The sequence below is a fragment of the Alosa pseudoharengus genome, unplaced genomic scaffold (assembly GCF_046254945.1).
Source record: "Alosa pseudoharengus isolate Yale_2024_CS ecotype anadromous, Long Island Sound unplaced genomic scaffold, YU_APseudo_1.1 YU_APseudo_1.1_scf_9, whole genome shotgun sequence".
NCBI classification, from domain to species: Eukaryota; Metazoa; Chordata; class Actinopteri; order Clupeiformes; family Clupeidae; genus Alosa; species Alosa pseudoharengus.
Genome location: NW_027468881.1, coordinates 19,809,608 through 19,835,721, shown reverse-complemented (window position 1 = coordinate 19,835,721; position 26,114 = coordinate 19,809,608). Strand labels below are relative to the sequence as shown.

Sequence of the window (26,114 nt, the reverse complement as noted above, 5' to 3'; positions counted from 1 at the left end):
TGCTCATTCATTGGCCAGGACAACAAATAACAAAATATTACTTGTCTTCTGAAGACCTAATAAATCATAGGAACTGTATGGAAATGTTCTTTGTGCCACCTATGAGCTTCCACTACAGTGATGGGACATGTTTGTTTTTCAAAGTAGTTTCACTCTTTCTTGTTGCCCCACTTCGCCCTTCTACCATTCACTGGGTTCTTCATGAACCTGCTTGATTTGATGTAGGCTGCTATCTTTTCAAGCCCCTGTTGTGAGTAACAAGAACAAAGTCATGTTATAGACAATAAACAAAAAATATCTCTACACAAAATTAGCTGGTAACAGAAACAAGACATCACAATGCAGCAGTCACCTCAAAATTGTCCAGAAACACCTTAAGGTTCTTGAACCAGGCATCCAGGCATTTGGGCTCAAACATACGGTGTTGATCCAAAAGCTCATACATGAGAAAGTCCACAAAGGTAATCTGAGTGAATGGCAAAGATGACATGTTGTGCGTGAGTAGAGGGATTCCAATACAATGATAATGTACTGCACATGGATATTGTAGAAAAATCTATTTTCATTGCACTATGGTTAAAAGACATCACATTTTCATCTCATTTTCACTTAATCATTTACATTTTTCACAAGTTCCATCAACTGGATATCCTTAAGTATTGTTTAATTTCATGACAGCTAATCAAACATATGTTCATATGCAAAGAATGTAAATAGATAAGGACTGCAATATCCTTCAACCTGCTTGTACATGTATGTTTTCACTATAACTGACAAGGGCATGCATTTATTTAATTCTTGTGTTATTGGCGAATCCTAATTCAATGTGGAAGCCAGTGATGTATTGTCTTTAAAATGTTCCTTTCTAATTAAACAATTTACCTTAATGTTGAATCTATCCTGAGAAGTTGATGCTTTTAAAATATCCATTGACAAGTTTATGAGCTAAATGGCATTTAGATGGGCCATTTCATAGCTCAATCACATTGCCCCAAATTTATATTTTGTTAATGCATTTGTATGGCCATCAGCTGATTTAGCCACAATACATGGAAGACTAACAAATGCTATTACAAAAACCTGTCAAATAACTGCCATCTACTTATTTGTTCCAATAGCATTGTTACAACTTTACACAAAGCTGCTTTTGTATAGTTTATACCTTATCTCCAGCAAACCATTTTCTGTCTCCCAAAAAATCTGAGAATAGTTTCAGGGTTTCAGGGAGATTTTTCAAGTATCCAGGCTTCATTTTCTCCTGCATTAAAAAAGAGGTTACAGAGAAAAGATCAAACAAAATCAGGAATGGAAATAATTTCTCCTTATAGGAATATTTATATCACTTCAGAAGTAGTACTTGTCACCAATGAAAATGCAAAAAAGCATTTTGTGTTTTACTTGTGGTCTCTGCTGAGCTGAGACAGTTAATATCAGTCCACACATGTAATCGGTTTCCACACATCTCTATGTCAACTCACATAGTCTGTATTATAGCAGAGCGTGACAAAGCCATTACGGAAGTCCATTGCCTGATTTTCAAGGATGTCCACCCGAACCTTCTCATCCTCCGTCTCTCCACCTATTATAGAAAAATGTAGGTGTAGAATTATCATTGGAAACATAAGGGCCACAAGTAACATGTTTACTTCATCTTCCATGGAAAAACAAACAATTGTGAGTGATAAGATTGCCAGTGAGTACTTACAAAGGTTATGCTTTCGAGCAATGTATCTCATGATGGCATTGCTTTGGACTATTTTCCTGTCTCCGTCCACAAGATAAGGCAACTGGCACAGAAAATGGATGTTAATGAACTTGGCAGGTTATACCTCTTCCAAGCATGCACAAAACATGCACCAGTAAGGTAGGCTACTTACATTGGGGAAATCCATCCCAAGTTTGAACTTGTTGTCAAGCCAACAACTTTTGTCATACTTGGGAGCTGTGAGAAGAAAAACAACAGAATACTCAGGTATCAATCTCTTGCACCAGTCACTTCTTGCCCCTACCCCTGGTGAACTACAGGCATGAGAAGGCTTTCTCTTTGCTTTGACCTTTGCTCATAGTGAGCAGGCGCTAATTACAGAGGTTCAAGGCTTAAAGTACACTTTATGGACAGAGTAGATGCACACTCTGATCTCTTAATATATTTATTCAACCTTGAGAGAAAGTGGAATAGAACATTATGTCCAATATTCCAATATATGGTTTAATGTTCTGCATTATGTCCAATATTCCAATATGTGGTTTAATGTTCTGCATTTCTCATTAGTAGGTCACTTTGATACTAAAAGTATGATTCTATGTAATGACTGTATGATATCTGTACTGTCCCTGTGTATATCTCTGTGTGACTGTGTTTAGAGATAAGCAGGAACATTATGACTTTGCAGTGTTTTACTGTTCTGCATGGCTGCTTCAGTAGCTATCTGCTCCAGATTGCCAGGCTGCCACTAATCAGGGTCTGATTAGTCCATGTGAGATGGGATGACCAACGCCATCTCCCGTCAGCCTGGAAGGATACTTAAACTCTAACTATTTCCTTGTCTAGTTAGAGCAGCTGATGGATCTTTAGGTGAAGTCATGCTGTCTCTCCCTTGATGCGCATCATTGTAAATAAACTCTGTTCCTGATTTTTCATACTATTGGTCTGACTGGGTCTCTATTAAATCTATGGTATCAAAATTACCATCAACCTTTATCAAGGTCAACAGTCAACCAGTAGTCGCATACAATCATAAAATCATTGGCATTGTGTGGAACTACAAGTCAACTGTCAAAGATCATTCCTACCTTCGCCGCAAACATAGAATTTATCCTCATATTTCGTCCCTGTGTACTCCAACAGCAGGCGGATTGGCTGAGCGAGCTGTTAAGACATACCCAACGTTTAACACAGTTGAAAATGGGCATTTCTGTACAGCATGGTTGCTCGTGGACTGGTCGAATATTAAGTAGGCTGGCAGAAATCAAGCCTAGGTCATACACCCAAGGACAATTTATCCATGCACACCATACTCTGACAGGTTTAATTGAGGAAAATGACAGACTTATAAGTGTTAGGCCTATGTAAAGCCACAGTTTAATAAAAGTTGGATCCTCTGTTGCAAACTGAAACACAGTGCATTACCAGGGTGCCGCGCATTATGTTTTTGGCTGTTTTCATATCAACAGAGTGGTTCAAAGCCATGTGCATTGGAAGCATAAAGGCTCTTTATGTCTTTTCAAAGTATACTTTTCACAATGTATTGTTAAATTTCATATAAAAACACAGTACAGCATGGTTACCACAAATGAAACTTAAACTCCACTGTTTGATTTGGTTGTCTCTTGGATTAATGGACAATTGCCAAATGTATTTGACACTTATAGTCAGTTCTTACCCCTCTGATATCCCAGTATGCCAGAATCATTGCCATCTTGTTACAGTTGTATTTTGTTGCAATTTCATTAAGTAACTGGCTATTCCAGCACACACACCCTATCTTGCATGAGCAAGGTTTTATTTGACAGGGAGTAGGAGTAACCTCCTCAACAGCTTGACAGCGACAGCCAATTGGCAGTCTTGTGGGTGGGGTTATTTATAAATTGTAGGCCTGGGCCATATATGCATTCAAAATGCATTTGGTTTGAGTGTGTATAAAATGGGAGTAGCCTACTGTAGCTTACTTAGGCCTACACTTTCCTGAAATTAAGTTTGGTACCATTCTACTCAAATAAAATGACAATGACGTAAATGACTACAGAGCCTGTTCTTAAGGACATGTGCAAAACATTTTTCACCAGAAACTTTTGTGTGCGCACCAGGGAATTTTAAGTGCTCACCAGAAATGTTTGCTTATACACCAGAAACTTTGTCCCCTTATAGGGGCTCAGTAGATTTTACTGCAGTAAATGGATGCCTACATAAGACATGTTTGTTCTTCAAAATTGACCCACAGTTTCACTCTTTCTTGTAGGCCCACTTTGCAATTTTAGCTCTAGAAATGAGAACATTTAACCAACTTGACAAGAATTAGACCTGAAATCATGATGTATACAGTATGTAAATTGTTCTTAGTTCTTAAACTTCAACTTCATCTCTTAATTTCTCCCCTTTCCTTTCACCCGTTATCCACCTCCAACTCGCTCCGTCCTGACTCCTCTTGTACTTTTCTTTACTATTTTGTCTTGCCTCATCTCTTCCTTGCCGGCACATCCAGGTACCTCGCGAGACCGTGACATAAACATATCTTTTTCTTTTATTTCTTTTCCCTCATCTATCTATTTCCAATATTTTGTTGTTAGTAATTAGGTAATGTAGAATAGTTTTGCCTCTCCTTTATATTATACAATCTATATTTATCCCATATAAACTACTATAACATAACATTATCCTCCTGTGCTCTGATTCCCATTCATATGTGATGTTTTTGATAGTTGGGCAGCAATGGGGTCAGACCTGGTTTTGTTGTTTTTTTTTTTTTTAAGCTGAATCTTTTAGACTAGGGGGTAGCTCTAAGATTTAGGAGAGTACCCGGTGATATCCCTTGGACAATTTCATATATTAATATATAATCTAAAGAGCCACCCCAAGTCCACATGATTAAACAAACAAACAAAAAATTTAACCGACAAAACCAGGTCTGACTCTATGGCTCACAGACTATTACAGCAATATCTGAAATACAGAAATTCATTAATTGACATACAATTGACACAACATTTTCAAAATTTGAATGCATGAAGTACTGTCTGAATAACTATTACACAGCAAACTGTATTTTTAGTACATCTTATTTGAGTTGATTTGCATTTGATATTTGTACTCAGCTTGAAATTAGAGGTATTTAACCTTTAATGCCCTATGTGCTGAAATCATGAAAACAAATAATCCGGGATCCATGGGGTCGAATCTGGTTTTGTCTTTTAATGATTTTTTTCTGGGATGGACTACCCATATTTTTGTCAGAGGTGAATACAGTGGAGCTGGAGGCCAATGTGTCTGGATTTTGTGGGAGATGGAAGTTTGCTGCCCTGAGGCAGTAACGCTGTTTGGAGTCGGTTACGTTAGATGTGCAGGCTCAACAGTGACGGCATACTGGGGTTGAGGGTGCCTGTGTTTTACTGAGCCACCCATTCTTGCTAGAAGATTTACTTAGCTAACTGTAAAACTAATCCTGTTAGCCCTCTGTCCACAGTATTCATGCATTCATTCATGATACATAAAATAAAATATATATTTTAAATACAAAAAAGTATTTGTCATTTGTATTTTATTGGGTTGAAGAAAATGACTTTGTATTTTGTATCAAAATACTTTATAGGTGTGTATTTTGGAAACACATGCAACAGGTTACGTGGTTGCCCTGCAATATTGCTCAAAAAGTTGCCCCCATGTATCACCAAAAGCAACATGATGGAAAAATTCATATTTACCCCCCTTTGCGCCAATACAATATAATACAATGTAATATAACACCATTCAGCACTTAAAGGTGCCATGTGTAAGAATTGAGGTAAAAATATCCAAAAAATGAGCTACACGCATCAAAAGAATGAGAAGAAATTAGGGCGATGATGTCATTTTAAAAATGACAAGGTATAGTGCTGCAGAGATATCAACCTGAATTAGCATGCTAAATTACTAGCCACAGCCCGACAGGTGTCATAACACCAGTTTCGGCCATGGGAGGCGGTATGCAGGCAACATAACCACCAGCCAAACTGCAATACACGTTTCTCGGTTGTTACTCTAGGGTAGACCAACTCACTTTCTGGAGGTATACTGCCCCCATCTTTTATGGAATGTGGAGTATGAATTGATTTTTTGGCGGACATTACACATGGCACCTTTAAAGGGTGATTACACAGTGCGATATCAAGCCATCTGGGCATGCATTGATAGTTTCAGAGACTTGTCTCCACTTTGTACCACTTGACAAGTTCAGTTGTGACATTTTGAGTGCATCTGATAGGCTACAGTATTTAGGCTGAGATGTAACAGGCAGATCAGCATAGTTGATCTGTTGACTGTAGGTTTATAGCATGTCTCGTAGGCTGTTGCTCTCAAACACTGTCCACTTAATCAAAAATACAGTATTTTATTTTGATGCCTGGCATATTTTGTTGTTTATTTTAATAGACTTAAAATTAGGGTATTTGATATTTCACTTTAAAATGTTGATCTATTTTTGCCCATCCCTGTCTGTCCATATCCAACAAGCCAAGTGACTACCTGAAAATGCTACAGTAGGCTAAACTTTGGTCTGTGCAAGAGAGAACATTTGTGTTAGGGTACCTTAATACAAATGGCTATGTAGCCTATTTGTTAACTCCAACTTAAATTTGGAGTATGACAGGGGTGTCACTAGACTCCTATACTCTACTGGGCACATGCCCCAGTAAAAAGGGTCTAGTGATGCCCCTGGAGTATGATATATACAATACGAAAATGGAGAAAACTGAGGGGTTCATATGGGGAACATTTTCATTTCCAGATGATCAAATCAAATCTAGTGAGATGATATAAGTCCACCTCGCAGCAATAAAACAACTTTATTCACTGGTCACCACAGAGGTTTGTGTGTGTGTATGTGTTTGTGAGAGAAAGTTAAAGTTAATCTCTTAGCCTGAGAAAATGTGTTAAGATAATTAATTTGGCACACAAATGCTTCCCACCACCACAGCATTAATAGCTGACAGGGTAACCATGCAGGGACACGCACAACCTCTTGACTCTATGCATGAAACTACTGTATATTGTACATGGATTGAAATCCATAGTTTATCCATTGCAGGTTTCTTTGGTGTTCTTCCATAAAGTCATTGAAAGATGAGAATGGCTATAACACCTACAGTGGATACTAGCTAGTCAGAACTATAATTAATTAATCATGATGCTGGCAGATCCAGCATTGGGAACACCACAGAAGAGCAACAGATACCATACCATAATAATCACTGTTATTCACTTGTGATATATCAAAATAATTTAAGTGATGTCTCCAAGCAGCTGACCTCAAATAGCTTTGCAAGTAACTATTTGTTAGGTATGGGTGTCCATAGATGAAAGGAAGCATCTGCTGAAAAGACTTCCACTTTTATTAAGTCAAAGGATTGCTCTTGCAGTTATTGTTTCACAATACAAATTTCAGAATATAAACATGACAAAATTAAGTGCTCATTCTCATTCTTTGAAGCAGAACATAAATTGGCCTTAGACCTGGACAACAAATTAGAAAACACTACTCGTCTTCTGAAGACCCCATAAAACACTGGAACTTAAAACAGCACTGTATGGACAAAACATGTCCGTAGAAAATAAAAATAAAATTCTATGCTACATGAATACTATGGAAATGTTTTTTGTACCACCTATGAGCTTCCACTACAGGGATGTCTTCACAAGACATGTTTGTTTTTCAAAGTACAGTTTCACTCTTTGTTGTTGCCCCACTTCGCCATTTTATTGTTCACTGGGGTCTTGATGAACCTGCTTGATTTCATGTAGGCTGCTATCTTTTCAAGCCCCTGTTGTGAGTAACAAGAACAAAGTCATGTTATAGACAATAAACAAAAAATATCTGTTCACAAAATTCGCTGGTAACAGAAACAAGACATCAAAATGCAGCAGTCACCTCAAAATGGTCCAGAAACTCCTTAAGGTTCTTGAACTCATCCAGGCTTTTGGGCTCAAACATACGGTGTTGATCCAAGAGCTCATACATGAGAAAGTCCACAAAGGTAATCTGAGTGAATGGCAAAGATGACATGTTGTGCATGAGTAGAGGAATCACAATACTACACATACATACATAATGTACTGCACAGATTGTAGACAAATCTATTTTCATTATGGTTAAAAGACATCAACTGGGAAGTGCTGATAGTCTTCAATTTCATGAAATGCCAATCAAACATACAGTATGTTCATATGCAGAGAATGTAAACAGATAAGGACTGCAATAGCCCTCCACCTGATTGTATATGTATACTTGACAAGTACATGCTTTTATTTAATTCTTGTGTATTTGGCAAATCCTAATTCAATGTAGAAGCCAGAGATGTATTGTCTTTCAAATATTCCTTTTCTAATCAAATTATTTACCATAATATTGAATATGTCTTGCAAAGTTGATGCTTTTAAAATATCCACTGACAGGTTTATGAGCTAATTGGCATTTAGATGGGCACAATACACTGGAGACTGACAAAAGCTATTACAGTTTCTTTTTCAACTGTTTACACACCAAATCTTTACTTGTTACATAATTTTTTAAAACCCGTCACTCAAACACAGTAACCCCACACCAAATCTGTAAAACCATACACTAATTATCAGCTTTTGAGTTTTCAATTTCATGAAACACTAATTGCTTTTGTGTTTATTGTGTATTTCAACTCTCTGTAGATGACTTGCACTCTTGGAAATATACATATAACAAAGCTTAGCTTCCCAACTCGGGCTCAAACAGAACGTGCACGGGTCAATCTGGATTTTTTGGGCACAATTTAAGCTCTAACATATAAGCCCATGAAAGACAGAAAAGCTTTAGGTTTTGAGCAACGGTGTGTACATGATGTATCCAAAATATCATATTATGACAAAACGTTTATATTGTGAGGTGAATGCTTGCTTTAGAGATGCGTTTATGACATTTTGAATGCTGTGTCATTTTGCTGGAGACTTGAGTCATTTTGCGTGAGCAATAGTGAGGTTTGTGTGTAGTTTTCAAAAATAGACAGAGTTTTGAAAATGTGTGTAAACAGTTGTACAAAACTGTAAAGACCTGTCAAAGAACTGCCATCTACTTATTCATTTTAACATTATTAAAACTTTACACAAAGCTGCTTTTGTATAGATTACCTTATCTCCAGCAAACCATTTCCTTTCTCCCAAAAACTCAGAGAATAGCTTCAGGGTGTCAGGGAGTTTTTTCAAGTATCCAGGCTTCATTTTATCCTGCATAAGAGTTTACAGAGAAAAGGTCAAACATCATCAGGAAATGGACATAATTCCTAGGAATAAATATTGCACTTCAGCAGTAGAAGCATTTTGTGCCTTATTGTGGTCTCAACAAGCTGAGACAGTTCATATTAGTCCACACATGTAATCGGTTTCCACACATGTCAACTCACATATTCTGTATAGCAGAGCATGACAAAGCCATTACGGAAGTCCATTGCCTGATTTTCAATGATGTCCACCCGAACCTTCTCATCCTCCGTCTCTCCACCTATTATAGAAATATGTAGGTGTAGAATTATCATTTCAAACACAAGGGCCACAAGTAACATGTTGATTTCATCTTCCATGGAAAAACAAACAATTGTGAGTGATTAGATTGCCAGTGAGTACTTACAAAGGTTATGTTTTCGAGCAATGTATCTCATGATGGCATTGCTTTGGACTATTTTCCTGTCTCCGTCCACAAGATAAGGCAACTGGCACAGAAAATGGCTGTTAATGAACTTGGCCGGTTATACCTCTTCCAAGCATGTACATAACATGCACCAGTAAGGTAGGCTACTTACATTGGGGAAATCCATCCCAAGTTTGGACTTCTCGTCAAACCAACAACTTTTGTCATAATTGGGAGCTGTGTGAGAAGACAAACAACAGAATACTCAGGCATCAATCTCTTGCACCAGTCACCTCTTGCTAGTCTGGAAAATCCAGACCCTGGTAATCTAGAAAGATTAAGGGTCTGGCCACGAATAACGAAAATGGCCCAACTCGAGGGGCGGCACCAAGCATGCATTTGAAAAGCTCACTGCGCAATTGGATAACACTACAACCAATGTTTACCGACTGATTCCGGACTTCGACGCAATTGGATAACACTACGACCAACGGTTACTGACTGATTCTTTGGAGCATTGTCGTCATCTGTTTAGCTCGCCTCTGGGCCGCCTATATCAGATACACCGTAATGTGCATCATTACTCATTGCCAGAGTGTATCATTACTCTAGCCTGACAAGCCAGACCCACATCAAGATGTAGGGTCTGGGAACTCACCATTCGCAGTGCTCAATCGGAGGGGCGGGATAAACGTTTGTCTTTCAAATTCCCTCTGCACGCAATTGGATAGCGATACAACTCATGAGTCCCATGCATTTTCCCACCAGCGGAGCTAGTTGGCTAGTTGATCAAACTTTTGGCAACTTAAAAAAGGCTTGTGTCGAGCTGTTCGCCAGCAGCAGCATCCATCTTCTTTGTTTTCAAGTAGCAGGGAATTCACACGGAACCGTGGCAACTCTGCCATCATTATAAGCCTTCCCACCGACTCTATACACAATGTGATTGGCCTCATTGAAGTTTAATTTTTCCAGCTTGCAAGCCAACAGATTAAATTTGCTGCCGCTAGGGTGCGTCTAGATTTCTAGGCCATCATTACTCATTGCCAGAGTGTCTGGCAGAGACAATTCAAATTGTGCTCTCCAGCGAACTCTGGATTTCCAGGGTAACCTCTTGCCCCTGCCCCTGGTGAATCAGCAGGCTGTCTCTTTGCTTTGATTTTTACTAGTTCAAGGTCCAAGTATAAGCCTACACTTTATGGACACGGCATAGGCCTATACCAGGGATGGGCAAACTACGGCCCGCGGGCCGGATCCGGCCCGCCAAGCACTTTCATCCGGCCCGCCGAGCATTTCATTTAGGCTAGTTATCAGGCTGCTCGCTATTTTTTTCCTGCGATAGACTTTGGTTAGCTTTACTGCAAACTGCTTTTCACTCTCCTTAGATAACGTTTACAATGTCAATGTCAAAACATCATGTTAAATAGAGATAACATCATGTTAAACTAAGTTAACTCTTAGTTATCTCCTTTGCAGCAGATCTAACGTGAACATATGCAATCCATTTAATTGGGAACGCGTCTGCACTCACGAGAGGGAGAGGGAGAGAGAGCCGCAGGTTCCAGCTGGCTTGTGATAATTGATATCTCCTTATAAGAAAGTTTTAAAAGGAAATCATGAAGGCAACAGTAGTTCCCACTACTGACCATTTAAAAACTGTGAGAGGGCCCAGCCGTAGGTACAGCACTAGCCATAGTGGAGCAGGCAGAAGATCATTGAGAAATAAACGTGAATTAAAGCGACTGTCTTAAAGCGATAGTGTACAATTTATACATTTGTTAAACAGCATAAAATTAGCAGTATTTTTAAAACAAATTAGCAGTATTTTAAAACAAATACTTTTCATTCTAAATTATAGGCTATAAAAAATGTTTTTTTTTAGGCGTGTGGTGTGTGGGGGGGGTTGTGTGGCCCGCCGGCCAATTTTCAAAACCTAATGTGGCCCTTGAGCCAAAAAGTTTGCCCACCCCTGGCCTATACTATAATAAAACAATGAAATAGGCTATCCAGGTTTCACTGACGGAACTGAGTTGACAGCAAGTCAACTGTCAAAGATCATTCCTACCTTCCCCGCAAGCGTAGAGTTTATCCTCATATTTCGTCTCTGTGTACTCCAACAGCAGGCGGATTGGCTGAGCGAGCTGTAATAAGACATACCGAATTTATAACACAGTCAGAGGATAACGGGCGTTTCTGTAGCCTACCGCATGGTCGCTCGTGGAAAATCAAGCAGGCTGGTTGATTTGAAAACAGAAATCAAGCCTATAAAACCCAAGCACAATTTCTCCATGCACACCATAGGGTGTCAAGAAGATGCCAGAAATATTCGAGTAGGCCTAAGCCACGGTTTCAAACATTCTTTGTCGGATCCTTTGTTGCAAACTGAAACGCGGTGCATTAGCCTACCGGGGTGCCGCCGCGCGTTATGCAATATTTTGGCTTTGTTCATAACACCAGTGGTGGTTCCTGAATGTGCAGTGAAAGCCAGTAAAGTCTAAACATAGGCTACTCTTTATGTCTTTTCAAAGTAACCTTTCACAATGTAGGCTACGATTAAGTTTCACATAAAAAACATACAGGATGGCCATCACAAATGAACCGAAACTACCAGAACTCCACTGTTTGATTTCGCCTAGTTGTCTCTTGGATTATAATTACAATTGCCTAAAAGTACCGTTTTGAACATTTTACTAGGCCTATTATAATCATTTCTTACCCCTCTGATATCCCAGTATGCCAGAATCATTGCCATCTTGTTACAGTTGTTATATTTTGTTGAAATTTCAGCGTAGCTTAACTGGCTATTCAAGCACACAGACACTGAAGTTGCACGACCAAGGTGTTCATTCATAGGGAGTAGGAGTAGCCTAACCACCTCGACAGAATGACAGCCAATCGGCTGTCTTGTGGGTGTGGTGCTTTTTAAAAAAGTATCCTTCTCTATGCATTTGGTCTGAGTATACAATGGGAGTAGCTTACTCATAGGCCTACACTTGTTTGGTACCACTCTACTCGAATACAATGACAATGACTTAAATGACTAAAGACCCTGTTCTCACAAAACATGTCTGAGTGATTTAGGGTACTTTCTACCTACATGAATACCGAGGACATAAGGCAGGTTACCATCTCTGTGCATTTAAAACTGACCACATTTTTTCAGCTTTAACTTTCTCTTGCAAATGCACGCAAACACTGTGGTGACCAGTGAATCAAGTTGTTTTATTGCTGCAAGGTGGACTTCCTTCATATCATCTCACTAGATTTTATTTGATAATCTGGAAATGAAAATGTTGCCCTATGAGCCCCTCAGTTTTTCTCCATTTTCCTATTTTATATAGGCTACCTGTTTTTTTTATTTTTTATAAACATTAACAATACTTTGATTTGTCTGTGGACAACCTCACCACAGAAGTGTCATTCTATTTTGAACATTGTCAGTGGTGTAAAATGGAGTTTGTTTTTGACGTGAATGTATGCCAGGTGCACTTTCACTAAGACAATTTTGTGGTAATGCAAATGACAGTCTTGCTCAAAACTCCACCAATTAAGGTATGCTCTCAAACAACAGTTTGAACCTGTTAATAGGAGTAGCCTAACCACCTCGACAGAATGACAGCCAATCGGCTGTCTTGTGGGTGTGGTGCTTTTTAAAAAAGTATCCTTCTCTATGCATTTGGTCTGAGTATACAATGGGAGTAGCTTACTCATAGGCCTACACTTGTTTGGTACCACTCTACTCGAATACAATGACAATGACTTAAATGACTAAAGACCCTGTTCTCACAAAACATGTCTGAGTGATTTAGGGTACTTTCTACCTACATGAATACCGAGGACATAAGGCAGGTTACCATCTCTGTGCATTTAAAACTGACCACATTTTTTCAGCTTTAACTTTCTCTTGCAAATGCACGCAAACACTGGTGACCAGTGAATCAAGTTGTTTTATTGCTGCAAGGTGGACTTCCTTCATATCATCTCACTAGATTTTATTTGATAATCTGGAAATGAAAATGTGGCCCTATGAGCCCCTCAGTTTTTCTCCATTTTCCTATTTTATATAGGCTACCTGTTTTTTTTATTTTTTATAAACATTAACAATACTTTGATTTGTCTGTGGACAACCTCACCACAGAAGTGTCATTCTATTTTGAACATTGTCAGTGGTGTAAAATGGAGTTTGTTTTTGACGTGAATGTATGCCAGGTGCACTTTCACTAAGACAATTTTGTGGTAATGCAAATGACAGTCTTGCTCAAAACTCCACCAATTAAGGTATGCTCTCAAACAACAGTTTGAACCTGTTAATTACCCTGGAAATCCAGAGTTCTCGCAAGAGCACAATTTGAATGGTCTGGCAATGAGTAATGATGAGCAAAGCTGCATAGGCACCCATTGTGTTTGTACGTTTTCCTATTATTATTATTCCACCATACAGGGGTGGAATAATACAGGGGACCATACAGTCTATACAGGGGTGGAGCTACGTGGTGGCCAGGGGTGGGGCCACGGCCACCACTGGTCAAAGCTTGACCACCCTGCTGGCCCCCCCAGCTTCGTTCAATGAAAAGTATAAAAAACAAAACAAAAAACAAAACAACGATTGCTGCCGTTTTCGATTTTAGAAAGATACATTTCAAGAATGTGGCAGGGACTGAACCAATTACTACACTACACCCGATCTGCTGACTGCGTGTGGTTCTTGCCATATTGTTGAACCTGGCCTGCGCAATACAGTTTATCCATATCACACTGCATTATGGTGTCAGTGAACAATCCTCTTGCGGCAGTCAGCAGGAAGCATCAAAGATTAGTCACACGGGTAAACAAGTTTATAATGAATGTTTTTTAAAATGGATATACACTGATTTCTGAAGCATCAACAACATCCCTCCTGCTGATGGTCTATAACAGAAAACGGCCTTGACTACAAGCCCAACGTGAGCGAGCCCCAGAAACAATAGAATTTAGGTTAACTTGGTGCGCAGTAGATTTATGTCACTGAGGTACAGTGTTGAAATTATTAGGTTACTTCAGACACAAATTTGCAAGTCACCTCTACCGTTTCCCCATTAGGTAGAATGAATAAAGTTGAGGATATAAAGTCAGATAGATAAGATAACTGGTTGTTATCTCATGCATTCTTTGGCATCTAAGCCATTGAAAGCTAGTGACAATCTTGTCAGCTAGTTAATGTTAGTGTCGTGGCCTTAAACTCCACCAATGACAGATTCGGACCTCTCAGAGACACAATACCACACTGTGATAATATTGCCAATATTATTTTATTGTACCGAGAGCATGCATGGTCCAACACACAATAAAAGGACAGGCAGGTGGGTAGAGTAGCTAAACCAGGACAGACATTCTAGGCAACTGCCCCTCCTCCCAAGGCCCAGGCTGAACAGAATATCCCAATGAGTTACTTTACCCTTACTTTACCCAATGAGTTACTTTACCCTGCCCCATACACATCAAAAATGCCCCTACTTCACTTTCAAGGTATTCACACAGGAGATCAGTTTCACCACAGTAAATAAAGGTCACAATAACTTCCCTTGAGTCGTCAGGTAAGCCACCTCTCTGCTCCCGACCTCCGCTGCCCTAAAAAGCATTTCCCTCCTAATTGCTTCAATAAGCAATCAACTCGTGAGTCCCCAGTCCAATCATAATATTGGTAATATTACTGCGTAATAGTCTGCAGCAGTCCAGGGCCGACATGACAGTCAATTGGCACAACATAGACACACCCACTCCAAAAAAGCGACATAACCAAACATCACATAACATTCAAAACTTATACAATAAATCATGCCCGACTGTGACATTAGGCTATAACATTATACGTGTCTTGGCCGGGACAGGTATCAAAGTCTCATGTCCTCACCACAGGTGTGCCTCAGGGATCAGTATTAGGGCCCCTATACTTTTCTCTATTTACACCACTTCCTTAGATGAGACCATTCGCTCCCATGGATTTGACTATCACTGTTATGCAGACGACACTCAACTTTACCTATCTTTCCCACCTGATGACTAGCGTTTCCCATCGGATTTCTGCATGCCTTAAGGATATTTAAGCCTGGATGAAAGATTGGCACCTTCAGCTTAATCTCTCAAAAACTGAGTTTGTTTCCAGCTAAAACAGCTATTCACCAACAGATTAATATCCAGCTTGACTCAACTTCACTGACCCCAACTAGATTGGCACGTAACTTGGGCGTTGTAATTGATAACTGACTTAACTTCTCTGAGCATATAACTTCAGTTGTGGTTCCATGTTGGTGGAATGAGTTGCCCAGTGCTCTCCATTCCTGATAGTGATAGTTTTGGGTAAAGGCATATCTGTTCAACATGCGCTTCTTATGCGTTATGGTTTGTATAATATTGTTTTATTTACATTAGGCTGTTGATTAATTTGACATTGTTGTTTATTATTGATATTCTCCTTAATGTAGTCTTACCATGTTATTGTTTTTATATTATTGATTGAATGGACATTATTGTTTATTATTGCTTTTTGCCCTCATTTTCATTCTTTATTTCATTAAGCTATTGATTGAATTGACATTGTTGTTTATTATTGCTATTCTCCTTATTATAGTCTGACCAACATCTTCATTTTGTTCCCTGTTAAATTTAAGTATTATATTGTTTTGTATTTGTACAGTATGTCGATTTGCTTTGGACAAAAGCGTAACCATAACCATAACCATATAAAAATATTAACCAATCAAGGGAAACCGCGTTTGCGATGTAACCTGAAATAAAGTTTAATTTATCATAATTTGCCCACCAATAAAATACAATCTTGGGTACAAAGTCATCACCTTTAGTATTTATAATGCTATATGGCTTCACATCTCAGACATAATAAAGTCCTTAGAGAAATAAGTTTACTCTTACAGGCTACCATAGAGGTGAAGTCCCCCTTCCCCTTTGCCCTTTTCGAAATGCTACTGGCACAGGTCAGTTAATATAAAGGTGTAGGCTAGCATTCAGACTGGACTCCTACACACTTCCTAAAGTAAAATATTTTTAATGTAGCCTAATGTGTTGAAGTGGTGTAGTTTTAAAATGTAATGCCAATTTCAGGATGAAAATGACTGAAAGGTGTGTTTTGTATCAACAGATGGTATTTCTGAACTTTTTGCTATTGTCAAGGTTTTCCTTTAGCTAATCATTAAGAACGACATACAGTATATAATCACATACCAAATGTTACAGAGTGGGCTATCATGATTCAGTGATAGTCTTATTGAAGCTTATTTTAACTGGCTATTAATTGATATCAACAATCTTGATACAGGACCTATACTAAGCAGCCCAATAAAATAAGATGACACTACTGCATTGTTTCCATGAATGTATTTCATAATCCCCCATACAACCCACTTGTAGGCTAAACGGCCATATATCCAAAACATTTATTGGACTAAAGAGAATTGAGTCTGCTACATTTTAACTAAAGGATGCCTTAAATGCTTCAAATAGGCTAAGCTGTAAAAAAAGGGTCATCTTATTCTTGTTTATACACAGGTTTTTACAAATGAATATGCTAAAAAAGCAGGACAGGCATAATTGTATCTTTAATAATACTCATGGTTAGTAGTCGGGTTAGAAAATAGCATAACTTTTGACCCGTTTGCCCGATTTTCATAAATGAGTAAATTTCTGCCATAATGGATTTTCCGCCATATTGGATTTTATCAAAACACCAAAAAGTTTTCACAGGTCACAAAGTTTGTCCGATTTTCAGGAAACTTGGCACAGATGATCTTCAGACCAAGCCTCACAAAAGTTATCCCATTGCTTATTGATTTTTTAAAGCATTTGCCCATAACAGCCAATCAAAATTGACAGCGAAGCCGCCAAACAGGAAGTGAGCTTATTTCAGCAATCCTTTCATGTATCATAACCAAACTTGAGACTTGTACTCATGACCCCATCAGGAGGACGCACAAGAAATTTGGTGACCTTTATGGGTCGCTATGATCAGCAAAAATGCATTTTGGTCTGTAGCTGTTAATGTGTTTGGAATTAAAACTTACTAGTGGTGTCTGGTTATACTTTGGGAGGGCCAACACAAGCCAACATGTGAATTTGCAGCCACCTTGAATTTTGTCCGAAATGGACAAACATTTTCACAGGTCATAGATTTTGTCTGTTCGGCATGAAACTTGGCACAGACGATCTTCAGACTGAGTTTTACATATGTCTTGAGTTTCTGAAGCAATATTCAAAAGCATTCGCCCATCACAGCCAATCGAATTTGTCGGCTAAGCCGCCAAACAGGAACTGACCTTACATCTCATCCAATCTTTGATTGCTAGACATGAATCTTGCTGTGTCTGTTTACAGTCATATGTCTGATGTAACAGCATTGAGTTGCCATGGCAACTCCAGCTTATCTGCTTGGTCCCCTCATTGCTGCTTGCAGCTTTATTCTTTGTTTATCTTTGTTTTAAACAGTTGGATGATGAGAATGGCTGTAACAACTGTACAATGCATACTAACTATTCAGAAATAATGAATTAATCATGGTGGTGGCTGATCCAACCTTGGGAACATCACAGAGGATCAACAAATATACCATACACTATAATAATCATAAGTTATTTACTTATGATATAAATCACAGCTGAACTCAAGTACCTTTGAGAGTGACTATTTGTTAAGTATAGAATAATAATGAAAGTATGGATCTGCAGAAAAGACGTCTGCTTTTATTATGTCAAAGGATTGCTCTTACTGTCCCATGACATTCGCCACTTGCCTATTGTCTCTATTTCCTTTCCTGTGCCACTCGCCTACTGTCTTGTACCACTTGCCTACTGTCCCACACCATTCGCCTATTTCCTCCTATACTGTCCCACGCCACTCGCCTACTGTCCCATGCCATGGGCCTTTCTCCTATACTGTCTTGTGCCACTTTCCTACTGTCCCACGTCACTGTCCCCTGCCACCTGCATATTGTCCCACTTGCCAACTGTTCCATGGGTTAGGGTTAAAGTTATGATTGGTGTCATTTGTGACATTGTTGTTTATTATTACTTACCAACATTTAAAATTGTTCACTGTTAAATGTAACTATTGTATTGTTGTTATTTGTATGTCGCTTTGGACAAAAGTGTCTGCCAAATCCCATAACCATAACCATTGAATTTGCGTGCACACAAGAAACCCTGCTGCGGACTAGAATCTTTTTTTTACACATTGCAGTGTAGCTTCCACTGCATTAATTGCTGCCTAATGCCTACACAATACATGTTTGTTCTTCAAAAAAGCCTAGTTTCACTCTTTCTTGTCGCCCACCTTTGCAATTTTGTCATTCACTGAACCCGCTTGAGTTAATTGCTTTTATTTATTTTTTCAAGGCCCTTGCAAATAACTAAGAAAAAAGTAATGAGATAGCAAGTGACCAACATCCCATTTCTCTTTCACCATTATTTCATTGTTGCTATTCATCTTTAGCCCACTTTAGCCACTGTTTGTCATGTCAATTAGAGAGGACACTCTTCTTTACTCCTGGGCTTGTCACCATTCATTTGAGGAACTAATTTGGACTGAGCCCAGAGTCACAGTTGTCCCCATCACAAACATGTTTCTACAGACCACTGTCACTGTGAAAAATAGGGCCTCTGTGAGGGACTAGTTTTAATCTGTTTTTCTTTGTTATCCTTGCTTTGTCTCATCTCATGTTATATGGTTAGAGTCTAAGAGTATAGGCTCTTTAGACTACTTAGTGACATTCTATCATCCCACCCCACTTTACATTTGCTCATGAACATATACCTCAAATCTAATCCACAAGAGCTTACTGCATGTCATGAAACAAATAAAAATATTTTATTGCAAAACATAAAATTTATATTTTTATTGCCTTCAGTATACATGTTTTGACAGTTTTCTTTGCAAGAAAATATATTCTTATGTCAGTTCTAAGCTTTGTCGTCTTGACCTTGTTCTCAAACCAACTCTCCATTTCTCCCACATTACGAAACAAGCTCAAACCAGTTGTATACACATGTATTCACTCAGTATGCTCTTCTTCAGAAATAAATATTACTTACATTTAGTCAAAAACTGACAGGGAAATTCCTGGCAACAACAACATTCTTTCAGGAAGAGACATCATCTAATAAAGTCCAAAAGTACAATCACAACAACATACCAAAAAGACTATGACAAAATAAAAGACAGGATGAAGGATGAAAAGCAAAAAGTAGAAAATTAGGTACAGAATCATTTCTTTTGGGAGACATGTTTAAGGGATAAGTCGATGATCTCGCATACTGCATGATGCACTACAATAACAAATTCACATGAGGTCCTTTGCAGGAGAGATGCAGTGGAACACTGGCCCTTCTCTTCCGTTCATTAGCCATGAGGAGAATGTGTGTTCACTTAATAATCATCTTTACTGGCCCCCTGGTGCAGGGCCCATGGAGAGGGTTCCTTCCTCCACTATGGTCTCGAGTTCCTCCGTACGTATGGCCTGGGTGATGAGGTTCAACTCCTCACACATGGTCTCGTAGCGGTAGGCCAGGCGGATGTCAGGGACATTGGTGCGACGGATGTCGTTGCCCTCCTGCCCTTCCCTGAAGTAGTCTGGCCCCATCCAGTAACTTTTGACCTGCAGAGGAGGAGATCTGGCTCAGTCAAAGTGAGAGAGAGAGAGAGAGGGAGAGGAGAGGGAGAGGAGAGGGAGAGAGCAAGAGAGAGAGAGAGTATGTGTGTGTGTGTGTGTGTGTGTGTGTGTGTAAGAAAGTGATTCATGGAATAGCGAATAAGTAGACAGAGTGTGTGTGTGTGTGTGTTCGTGTACCCTTGAACCTGTAAAAACTCATGATAGATTGCTGGACTGCTTTAATCTACTGGATTATTCAGAAAATTTGATTCCTAATGAAACTTGACTTGTAAAGTGGAATCAAATTATAAATATATATACATACATACATATATTATACATATACATGGTGTGTGGGTTGAGGAGGGGGAATGTGCACCTGGGGGGTAAAGCCGCTCATCAGTACGCTGTTCCTGGCCAGCTCACACATGTCACATGAGCTCAGCTTCCACACCTGCGCAGCGATGCTGTACTCCTCCATCAGGGGTTCCTGCAGCATGGACCACAGACACAGGCACAGACAGACACAGGCACACGCACACTTAAGTTAAATCTTGTTCAAACCATACTGCTAGTGTACTCTTACAAAACCTTGTTTTTTATTTTCAGCCCAACACGAATGTTCATCTTATTTAAAAGAGATGCTGAGAAGGCGACCTTTGTGAAGTGGAACTGGAGGGGGTCATCGGTGGATAAGGACACCATGAGGCCTCGGGAGAGGTACTCTGGCAGAGGGTTGCGGTGGTAACTGAGGAAGAGGCTGTTGTTGCTGAGAGGGGACATGGCAATGCCAATCTGGGCCAGATAGTACAGATACTGCAGCACTGGAGCCTGGAAATGTCCACAGAACACAGGAGGTCAACATCAAGCCCCAACCATGTGGTCCCGCCGCCCTCACTGAAAACAGTTGGACTCATTCCACTTAGATGCTTGCAAGGGGGTGCTGCAGTATTGCTCTTACCTTTCTCAGCAGGAGACCATGCGAGATGTTCTCAGACAGCATGAAGCCAGAGACCAGGTGATGGATCGGGCCCGCCTCCCCACAGTGGGGGCGGAGCACAAACGTGTTGAAGTTCCGTCTCCTATGAAGGGGAGTTGTCAGATATAGTATTATATAAGTAAAGCTATTGTGTAGAAGTTCTGTGTAGTACTAAATAACAATACATGCATTTAGTATAGTACCATTGGTACATTAAGTCTAGTTTTCTATTTATTTTTCACAGAATGATGCCCAGGGCAGTATTGCTATAAAGTGACGAGGGTGGATTTTTATGGCAACCTTTTGGTCAACTTGTGTGTCATACGGTATGGCTCATACCTGCGTAGGTGGTTGAGCACAGTCATGTTGGCATACATGTAGTAGAGGTAGTAAGAGTAAGGAGGGTTGTCCTCTTCCGTCCAGTTGGCAGGAAGTGGACTGTCCAAGTTAAAGATGTGGTGCTCTGGTTTGGACTCATCATCGACACTGTCAAATCCCACCAACTACAACAAAGATTCACAGTAATGATACACTGGTCTTCAGTAAAACACAGAACTTCCACAGTTCTCTGGGTCCTAACACTTTGTCTTTGTAATACTCACATGCTGAAGGAAAAGGTGTAGCTCAGGGTGGCTGCTGGGGTTGATGGTGGCCTCAAACAGTGGCATGAAGATATTTTCCAACATCTCCTGAAAGTTGGACAGTTGTTTCTTGGTGTGGTACACATCACTGTGGAGACAGAGGTGGAACTGGTCAGACTTATTTTGCTATGGATTGCAATGTCATGCTAACCATTTTTTTTATTACATAATCCTTTTTCAAGGACGTAGGTTCTACAATCATAATGCAAACACAAGCACAACGGAAGAAATTCCATATGTTTGCAACCAACTTTAATCTGCTTTAAAAAACAACAAAAAAACAACTGAGACTTACAAGAGACGAGGCACCTGAACCAGCCAGCGCACATTGTCTGAGTAGACGTCATGTTTGACTGCCCACTTAGCCAGCTTGTCCCACTCATCCCTCGAACGGCCATAGATAGACAGACGCAGCTCTACATTCTGATACTTGCTCTCCTCCAGGTCTGCCATCACTTCCTGTAGTGCAGATATAATGTCTCATCAACAGGAGGAGCAAAATATTCTAGGCCAGAGGTTCTCTTTTTGGGGCACATTGACTGATTATGATGAATGTCACAAACATTATTATAGGCTATAAGGTCTTTATTCTCATATGCCCATAAATTTCCATACATATGAGTGTTTGTGAGCTGAGCAGAAAAGAAAGGCAAGTTATGACATTATTCACAGATTGGGAAAGGAGATTTTATTATATTGCTCAGCAAGGGAAATGGTGCTGGCAAAATTGTGAAAATTGTCACTTCCAAATTGTTGCTAAATCTCTAAATCGGCAAAATTGCAATTGCAACATATGGTAGCCTACTAAAATCCAGATTTTAAAAAAGTTGCATTTCTGACTACCTACAAAACTATTTAAATTAAGAAACTGTCATTAACACATTTGAAAACACCCCTCTACCCCAACAAAAACACATTGGGTTCCTCAAAATTACGAGGCACACCTCACATTCCTTCCTTCACGGCACACCGGTTGAGAACCACAAATTAAAAACGGAAGAACTATGTAACCACACAGCATACTATACAAAGCTGTATATTGTCATTCCTTCACATTTTATTGAGTTTAGTTTTCGGTGGTATAGAAGGTGCTTAAATGTTGTAGTCTTTCCACACAAAGACTTGTGGTTATGACTGTCCATTTTTCCTTTAAATGCACTGAACTTAAATTTGCATTTTTTAGATTATTATTATTTTTTTTTTTTTTACTGTACATATTTTGAAATTACCTTGATGATATGTGCAAAATATTTGCCTTCAACATGGTTGTCAGTTTTGATGAAGATCTCTCGCAGGATTGACTCCCCAATGGGATTGTATTTGGCGTTAAACTTGTCAAAACGATGGAAAGTGTTACGGTCCTGTGAAAAAACAAACAATTATATGTCATGAATGGCACTTGTCTAAATAAACAGTCCTGCTTCATGGTCATAATTGTCTTTTATACAATTCTGTTTACAAATGTAAACCATTAATGTAGTTGAATTAATAAATTCAACTTTAACACTTCTCATTAGTCAAACAACCCTCTCGGCATCGCTCCCTGTTGGCCTCTAGGCAACCACTCACCGCATGCATGTCCAATGTGTCCACACTCAGGTCGAAGGCTGTGAGGTTCATGGTCTCAAACACCTCCATGAGCGTTTGTCCTTTACCCCTCTCCACATGCACAATCTCCCCCGGATACTTCTTCATGGCCCTTTTGATGAAGCGGAGCAGGTGCTTCTGGTTCATGCAGGATGACGCATGGATATGTGTGTCCACCTGGAGAATAAGCACAGCAGACTGATGTCACATTTCATCATAATAGCTAGGGTATTTGTTTATTAAGAGATATCAGATAACAGTGTAATCACCTGACTAGAACTGACACTTAACTGTATAAAAACAGCACTCACTGATGCACTTTTCTTATTGTACTCTACCTTCTAATTGTTTTAAATTGTTCTAGAATTGCTGGGAGAATTGTTTTAAAGCTTTGAACTGTTTACCATGTTGTAAGTTGCTTTGGCTAAAAATGTGTCAGCCAAATGTAATGTAATGCAATGCAATGCAATGCAATGCAATGCAATGCAATGTCTATATTACTGTTTTGTCATTTTGGCCACAGGGTTGACCCCAGACTCACCTTACGGATGTTGTAGAAGTCTCGATGAGGAACTTTCTTCTGAGCCGCCAGTTCCTTCATCTCATTGAGCAAGATGTGCATCTGAAACTTAGAGCTTAAGTACTGCAGGCGGCGATAACAGAAGGACTTCCTGTGTGGACCAAATGTCAGAGACCCAATGCGTAAGTCCAGTCTGAAGTGCTGTTAGCTATAGAGAAATAAGCTTGCTATATTTTGTTATATATACCTTGCTATATAACGTTTTATAATTGGTAGAGAAAGCTATTTTCAAAACAACAGATGCTAATTGTAGGTCACATGTACTTACACTGGTCCATTGATAATGAGGGCCATCATAACATTCATGTCAGCAATGTACTCTTTCAGGTCTGGGTAAGGGAGGTCCAACTCTGTGCTTCTGATGCATGGAGGTAAATGTACACATATATGCTTACCTCATAATTACAACAACGCAGGCACGTATGTATGGCTGCTGATGTAGGCCCTACCGTGTACTGAAATTACTCTAACAACGGTTATGCGTTCACAGTTATGTAGCTGAATGTTACAGAGGAAGATGCTGTAAAAGCCTCTCACATTTCCATAGTGCTCTTCTTTGTGTACACATGAATGACTCCGTTCACCGACTTGCACCCGTAGCCCATGTCAGAGGGCATGCTGGTGGGGTCCATGTTCTCATAAGGGTGGGTCTCAGACACTGGGGAGTCCACAGGGGCATCTGTGGAACACAAACATGTCAGGTCACATCACAGATCAGTACTTATAACCGCTTTCAAGTACAAGTGCAAGTGCTTCATACAGGTGCAACAGAGGCTCACAACTTGTGACCCAAAACTTGTGGTTATTAACTGTCACTTCACGAACACACATCCTGAAAGTCTGTCACGACAGTTACAGAGGCGCTGTTCACAAATGGTTTGCTTAATCCGTGAGCCATGCAAGAGAGCTGTACCTGACGTGAGCGAGGTCTCCGGGATCTCCTCGTACATCGGCAAGTCTAGGGGCCTCTCGGCCAGCTCCTGCAGGTAGCGCGCCGTGGTCCTGCAGAAACTCTGCATGGACAGAGAGATGTACTTCTGCCGGATAAACAGGGCTTTCACCACACACTTGGCAGCATCCAGTAGATCTGTGAAAGGAACCTGCAGAGAGTCATGAGACATTACAGTTCACATCAGAATGAAATAGACCACATTACGTGAAAGTTCGCAAAACGCGTTAGCCACAGCTGCTAGTGTCATTAGTTAATGACCCGTAAACCAGGGCCTGTTTGTCTAATAGTTCTGCGTAATACAATATTAATGTGTGGAAGCTACTGTAATTATCGGTATCCTGGCCGAATACTGACCCCACACTTCTCCTCTCCAGAGATGGCAACCCTTTGGTACTCCCTCTCTGGAGGCATCTCTCTCTCAGTGGGACACGCGTCCATGGGAGCTTGAGTTTGCTCTTTCAGAAGTCTGATGAGGTGACAAAGGGACCAAGTAAGCTTCAACTTCAGCCAATCAATAACAAATCAATGAACAGCCATTAACACATGCTCAAAAGAGTGCAACTCCAATTCTTTCTCTGATCAAGCAAAACTGAATGTGATGATAAAGCAGAGAGAGAGAGAGAGAGAGAACACTTACTCCAGGTCTGTTGCGCTGTCGGTTTTCATGAACTCCTGCTTGGCTCGCAGTAGGATATCGGGCTCATGCCTGATGAGCAAACAAATGGAGAACAGTGATGAACGGGCCGAAAGACATTAGCCCACTGAGAGGTCTGCTCGCTGCGTCAGCTGCTGATGCCTCGCTTCTCTCTCTATTCTCTTTTGCAATATGAACGGCGAAACATTTATGTGAGTCTGATGCAAAAGCAGCCGCATCCCTTTCATTAAAATAACATTTGTAGGCTTTTTTTTTTAATCTTGTGCAAATTTAATTTAATAATCCAAAAATCCTGTACTTGCACAAATCCTCAGCTCTTAAAAGACACCATAATTTGTAATCACCAGGCAAACGAGCACATCAAATAATAGCACTTGTTATGAAAGAGAGGGGGAGAGAGAGAGAAAGAGTGCGAGAGAGAGAGAGAAAGAAAGAGTGCAAGAGAGAGAAAGAGAGAACGAAAGAGTGAGAGAGATGGAGATAGAGAGAGAAAGAAAGAGTGTGAGAAAGAGAGAGAAAGAAAGAAAGTGTGCGAGAGAGAGAGAGAGAGAGAGAGAGAGAGAGAAAGCGAGAGAGTAGGAGCGTGAGTGAGCCTCTCTTACTTGACATCCTGGCTGATCTGTCTCTCTAGTCGTTGGCGCCGTTCCTCTAGCTGCTCGATGGGGCTGTCCTCAGGGAACTCATAGGGAGCGCTGCGCATCTCGTTGTCCGCCAGACTGCGGGAGAATAGCTCCTATGGACACACC

At 40.0% G+C, this 26,114-nt stretch overlaps 3 protein-coding genes across 3 annotated transcripts in view; all 3 read right to left on the bottom strand.

Annotated features, from left to right (window-relative positions):
* Positions 1 to 149: 149 nt before the first annotated feature.
* LOC143114176 (glutathione S-transferase Mu 1-like) lies at positions 150 to 3,465 on the bottom strand. Its single transcript, XM_076275661.1, has 8 exons — positions 3,384 to 3,465; positions 2,794 to 2,869; positions 1,878 to 1,942; positions 1,706 to 1,787; positions 1,479 to 1,579; positions 1,163 to 1,258; positions 353 to 466; positions 150 to 245 (listed from the first exon to the last, which is right to left on the bottom strand). Exons 1-8 carry the CDS (start codon positions 3,417 to 3,419, stop codon positions 150 to 152), a joined length of 666 nt encoding a protein of 221 aa, XP_076131776.1. The 5' UTR covers positions 3,420 to 3,465.
* A 3,600-nt stretch (positions 3,466 to 7,065) lies between these two features.
* On the bottom strand, positions 7,066 to 12,182 carry LOC143114120 (glutathione S-transferase Mu 1-like). The gene is made up of 8 exons (XM_076275583.1): positions 12,058 to 12,182; positions 11,407 to 11,482; positions 9,517 to 9,581; positions 9,345 to 9,426; positions 9,121 to 9,218; positions 8,849 to 8,944; positions 7,620 to 7,730; positions 7,066 to 7,512 (listed from the first exon to the last, which is right to left on the bottom strand). Exons 1-8 carry the CDS (start codon positions 12,091 to 12,093, stop codon positions 7,417 to 7,419), a joined length of 660 nt encoding a protein of 219 aa, XP_076131698.1. The 5' UTR covers positions 12,094 to 12,182; the 3' UTR covers positions 7,066 to 7,416.
* A 7,051-nt stretch (positions 12,183 to 19,233) lies between these two features.
* Positions 19,234 to 26,114, bottom strand: part of ampd2b (adenosine monophosphate deaminase 2b) — a 31,460-nt gene continuing 24,579 nt past the window's right edge. The window contains exons 5-20 of the mRNA XM_076275525.1: positions 25,971 to 26,101; positions 25,351 to 25,419; positions 25,068 to 25,179; positions 24,675 to 24,861; positions 24,299 to 24,440; positions 24,030 to 24,119; positions 23,723 to 23,852; positions 23,164 to 23,358; positions 22,824 to 22,955; positions 21,890 to 22,053; positions 21,556 to 21,682; positions 21,293 to 21,456; positions 20,936 to 21,056; positions 20,632 to 20,805; positions 20,354 to 20,464; positions 19,234 to 19,980 (exon numbers count right to left, since the gene is read on the bottom strand). Of these exons, the coding sequence (XP_076131640.1) occupies positions 19,765 to 19,980; positions 20,354 to 20,464; positions 20,632 to 20,805; positions 20,936 to 21,056; positions 21,293 to 21,456; positions 21,556 to 21,682; positions 21,890 to 22,053; positions 22,824 to 22,955; positions 23,164 to 23,358; positions 23,723 to 23,852; positions 24,030 to 24,119; positions 24,299 to 24,440; positions 24,675 to 24,861; positions 25,068 to 25,179; positions 25,351 to 25,419; positions 25,971 to 26,101 (2,265 nt within the window). The 3' untranslated portion in view covers positions 19,234 to 19,764. The remainder of the gene's footprint in view (positions 19,981 to 20,353; positions 20,465 to 20,631; positions 20,806 to 20,935; positions 21,057 to 21,292; positions 21,457 to 21,555; positions 21,683 to 21,889; positions 22,054 to 22,823; positions 22,956 to 23,163; positions 23,359 to 23,722; positions 23,853 to 24,029; positions 24,120 to 24,298; positions 24,441 to 24,674; positions 24,862 to 25,067; positions 25,180 to 25,350; positions 25,420 to 25,970; positions 26,102 to 26,114) is intronic.

Excerpts from the sequence above, each read along its gene's own strand:
- LOC143114176 (XM_076275661.1), bottom strand. The coding sequence starts at position 3,419 with ATGGCAATGATTCTGGCATACTGGGATATCAGAGGG. Across the intron at positions 1,259-1,478 it reads TCTGCTATAATACAGACTAT|GAGAAAATGAAGCCTGGATA; the intron begins GTGAGTTGACAT and ends TTTTTAATGCAG. Across the intron at positions 246-352 it reads TGTTTCTGGACAATTTTGAG|GGGCTTGAAAAGATAGCAGC; the intron begins GTGACTGCTGCA and ends TACTCACAACAG.
- LOC143114120 (XM_076275583.1), bottom strand. The coding sequence starts at position 12,093 with ATGGCAATGATTCTGGCATACTGGGATATCAGAGGG. Across the intron at positions 11,483-12,057 it reads CATACTGGGATATCAGAGGG|CTCGCTCAGCCAATCCGCCT; the intron begins GTAAGAAATGAT and ends GTCTTATTACAG. Across the intron at positions 9,219-9,344 it reads TGCTCGAAAACATAACCTTT|GTGGAGAGACGGAGGATGAG; the intron begins GTAAGTACTCAC and ends TTTCTATAATAG.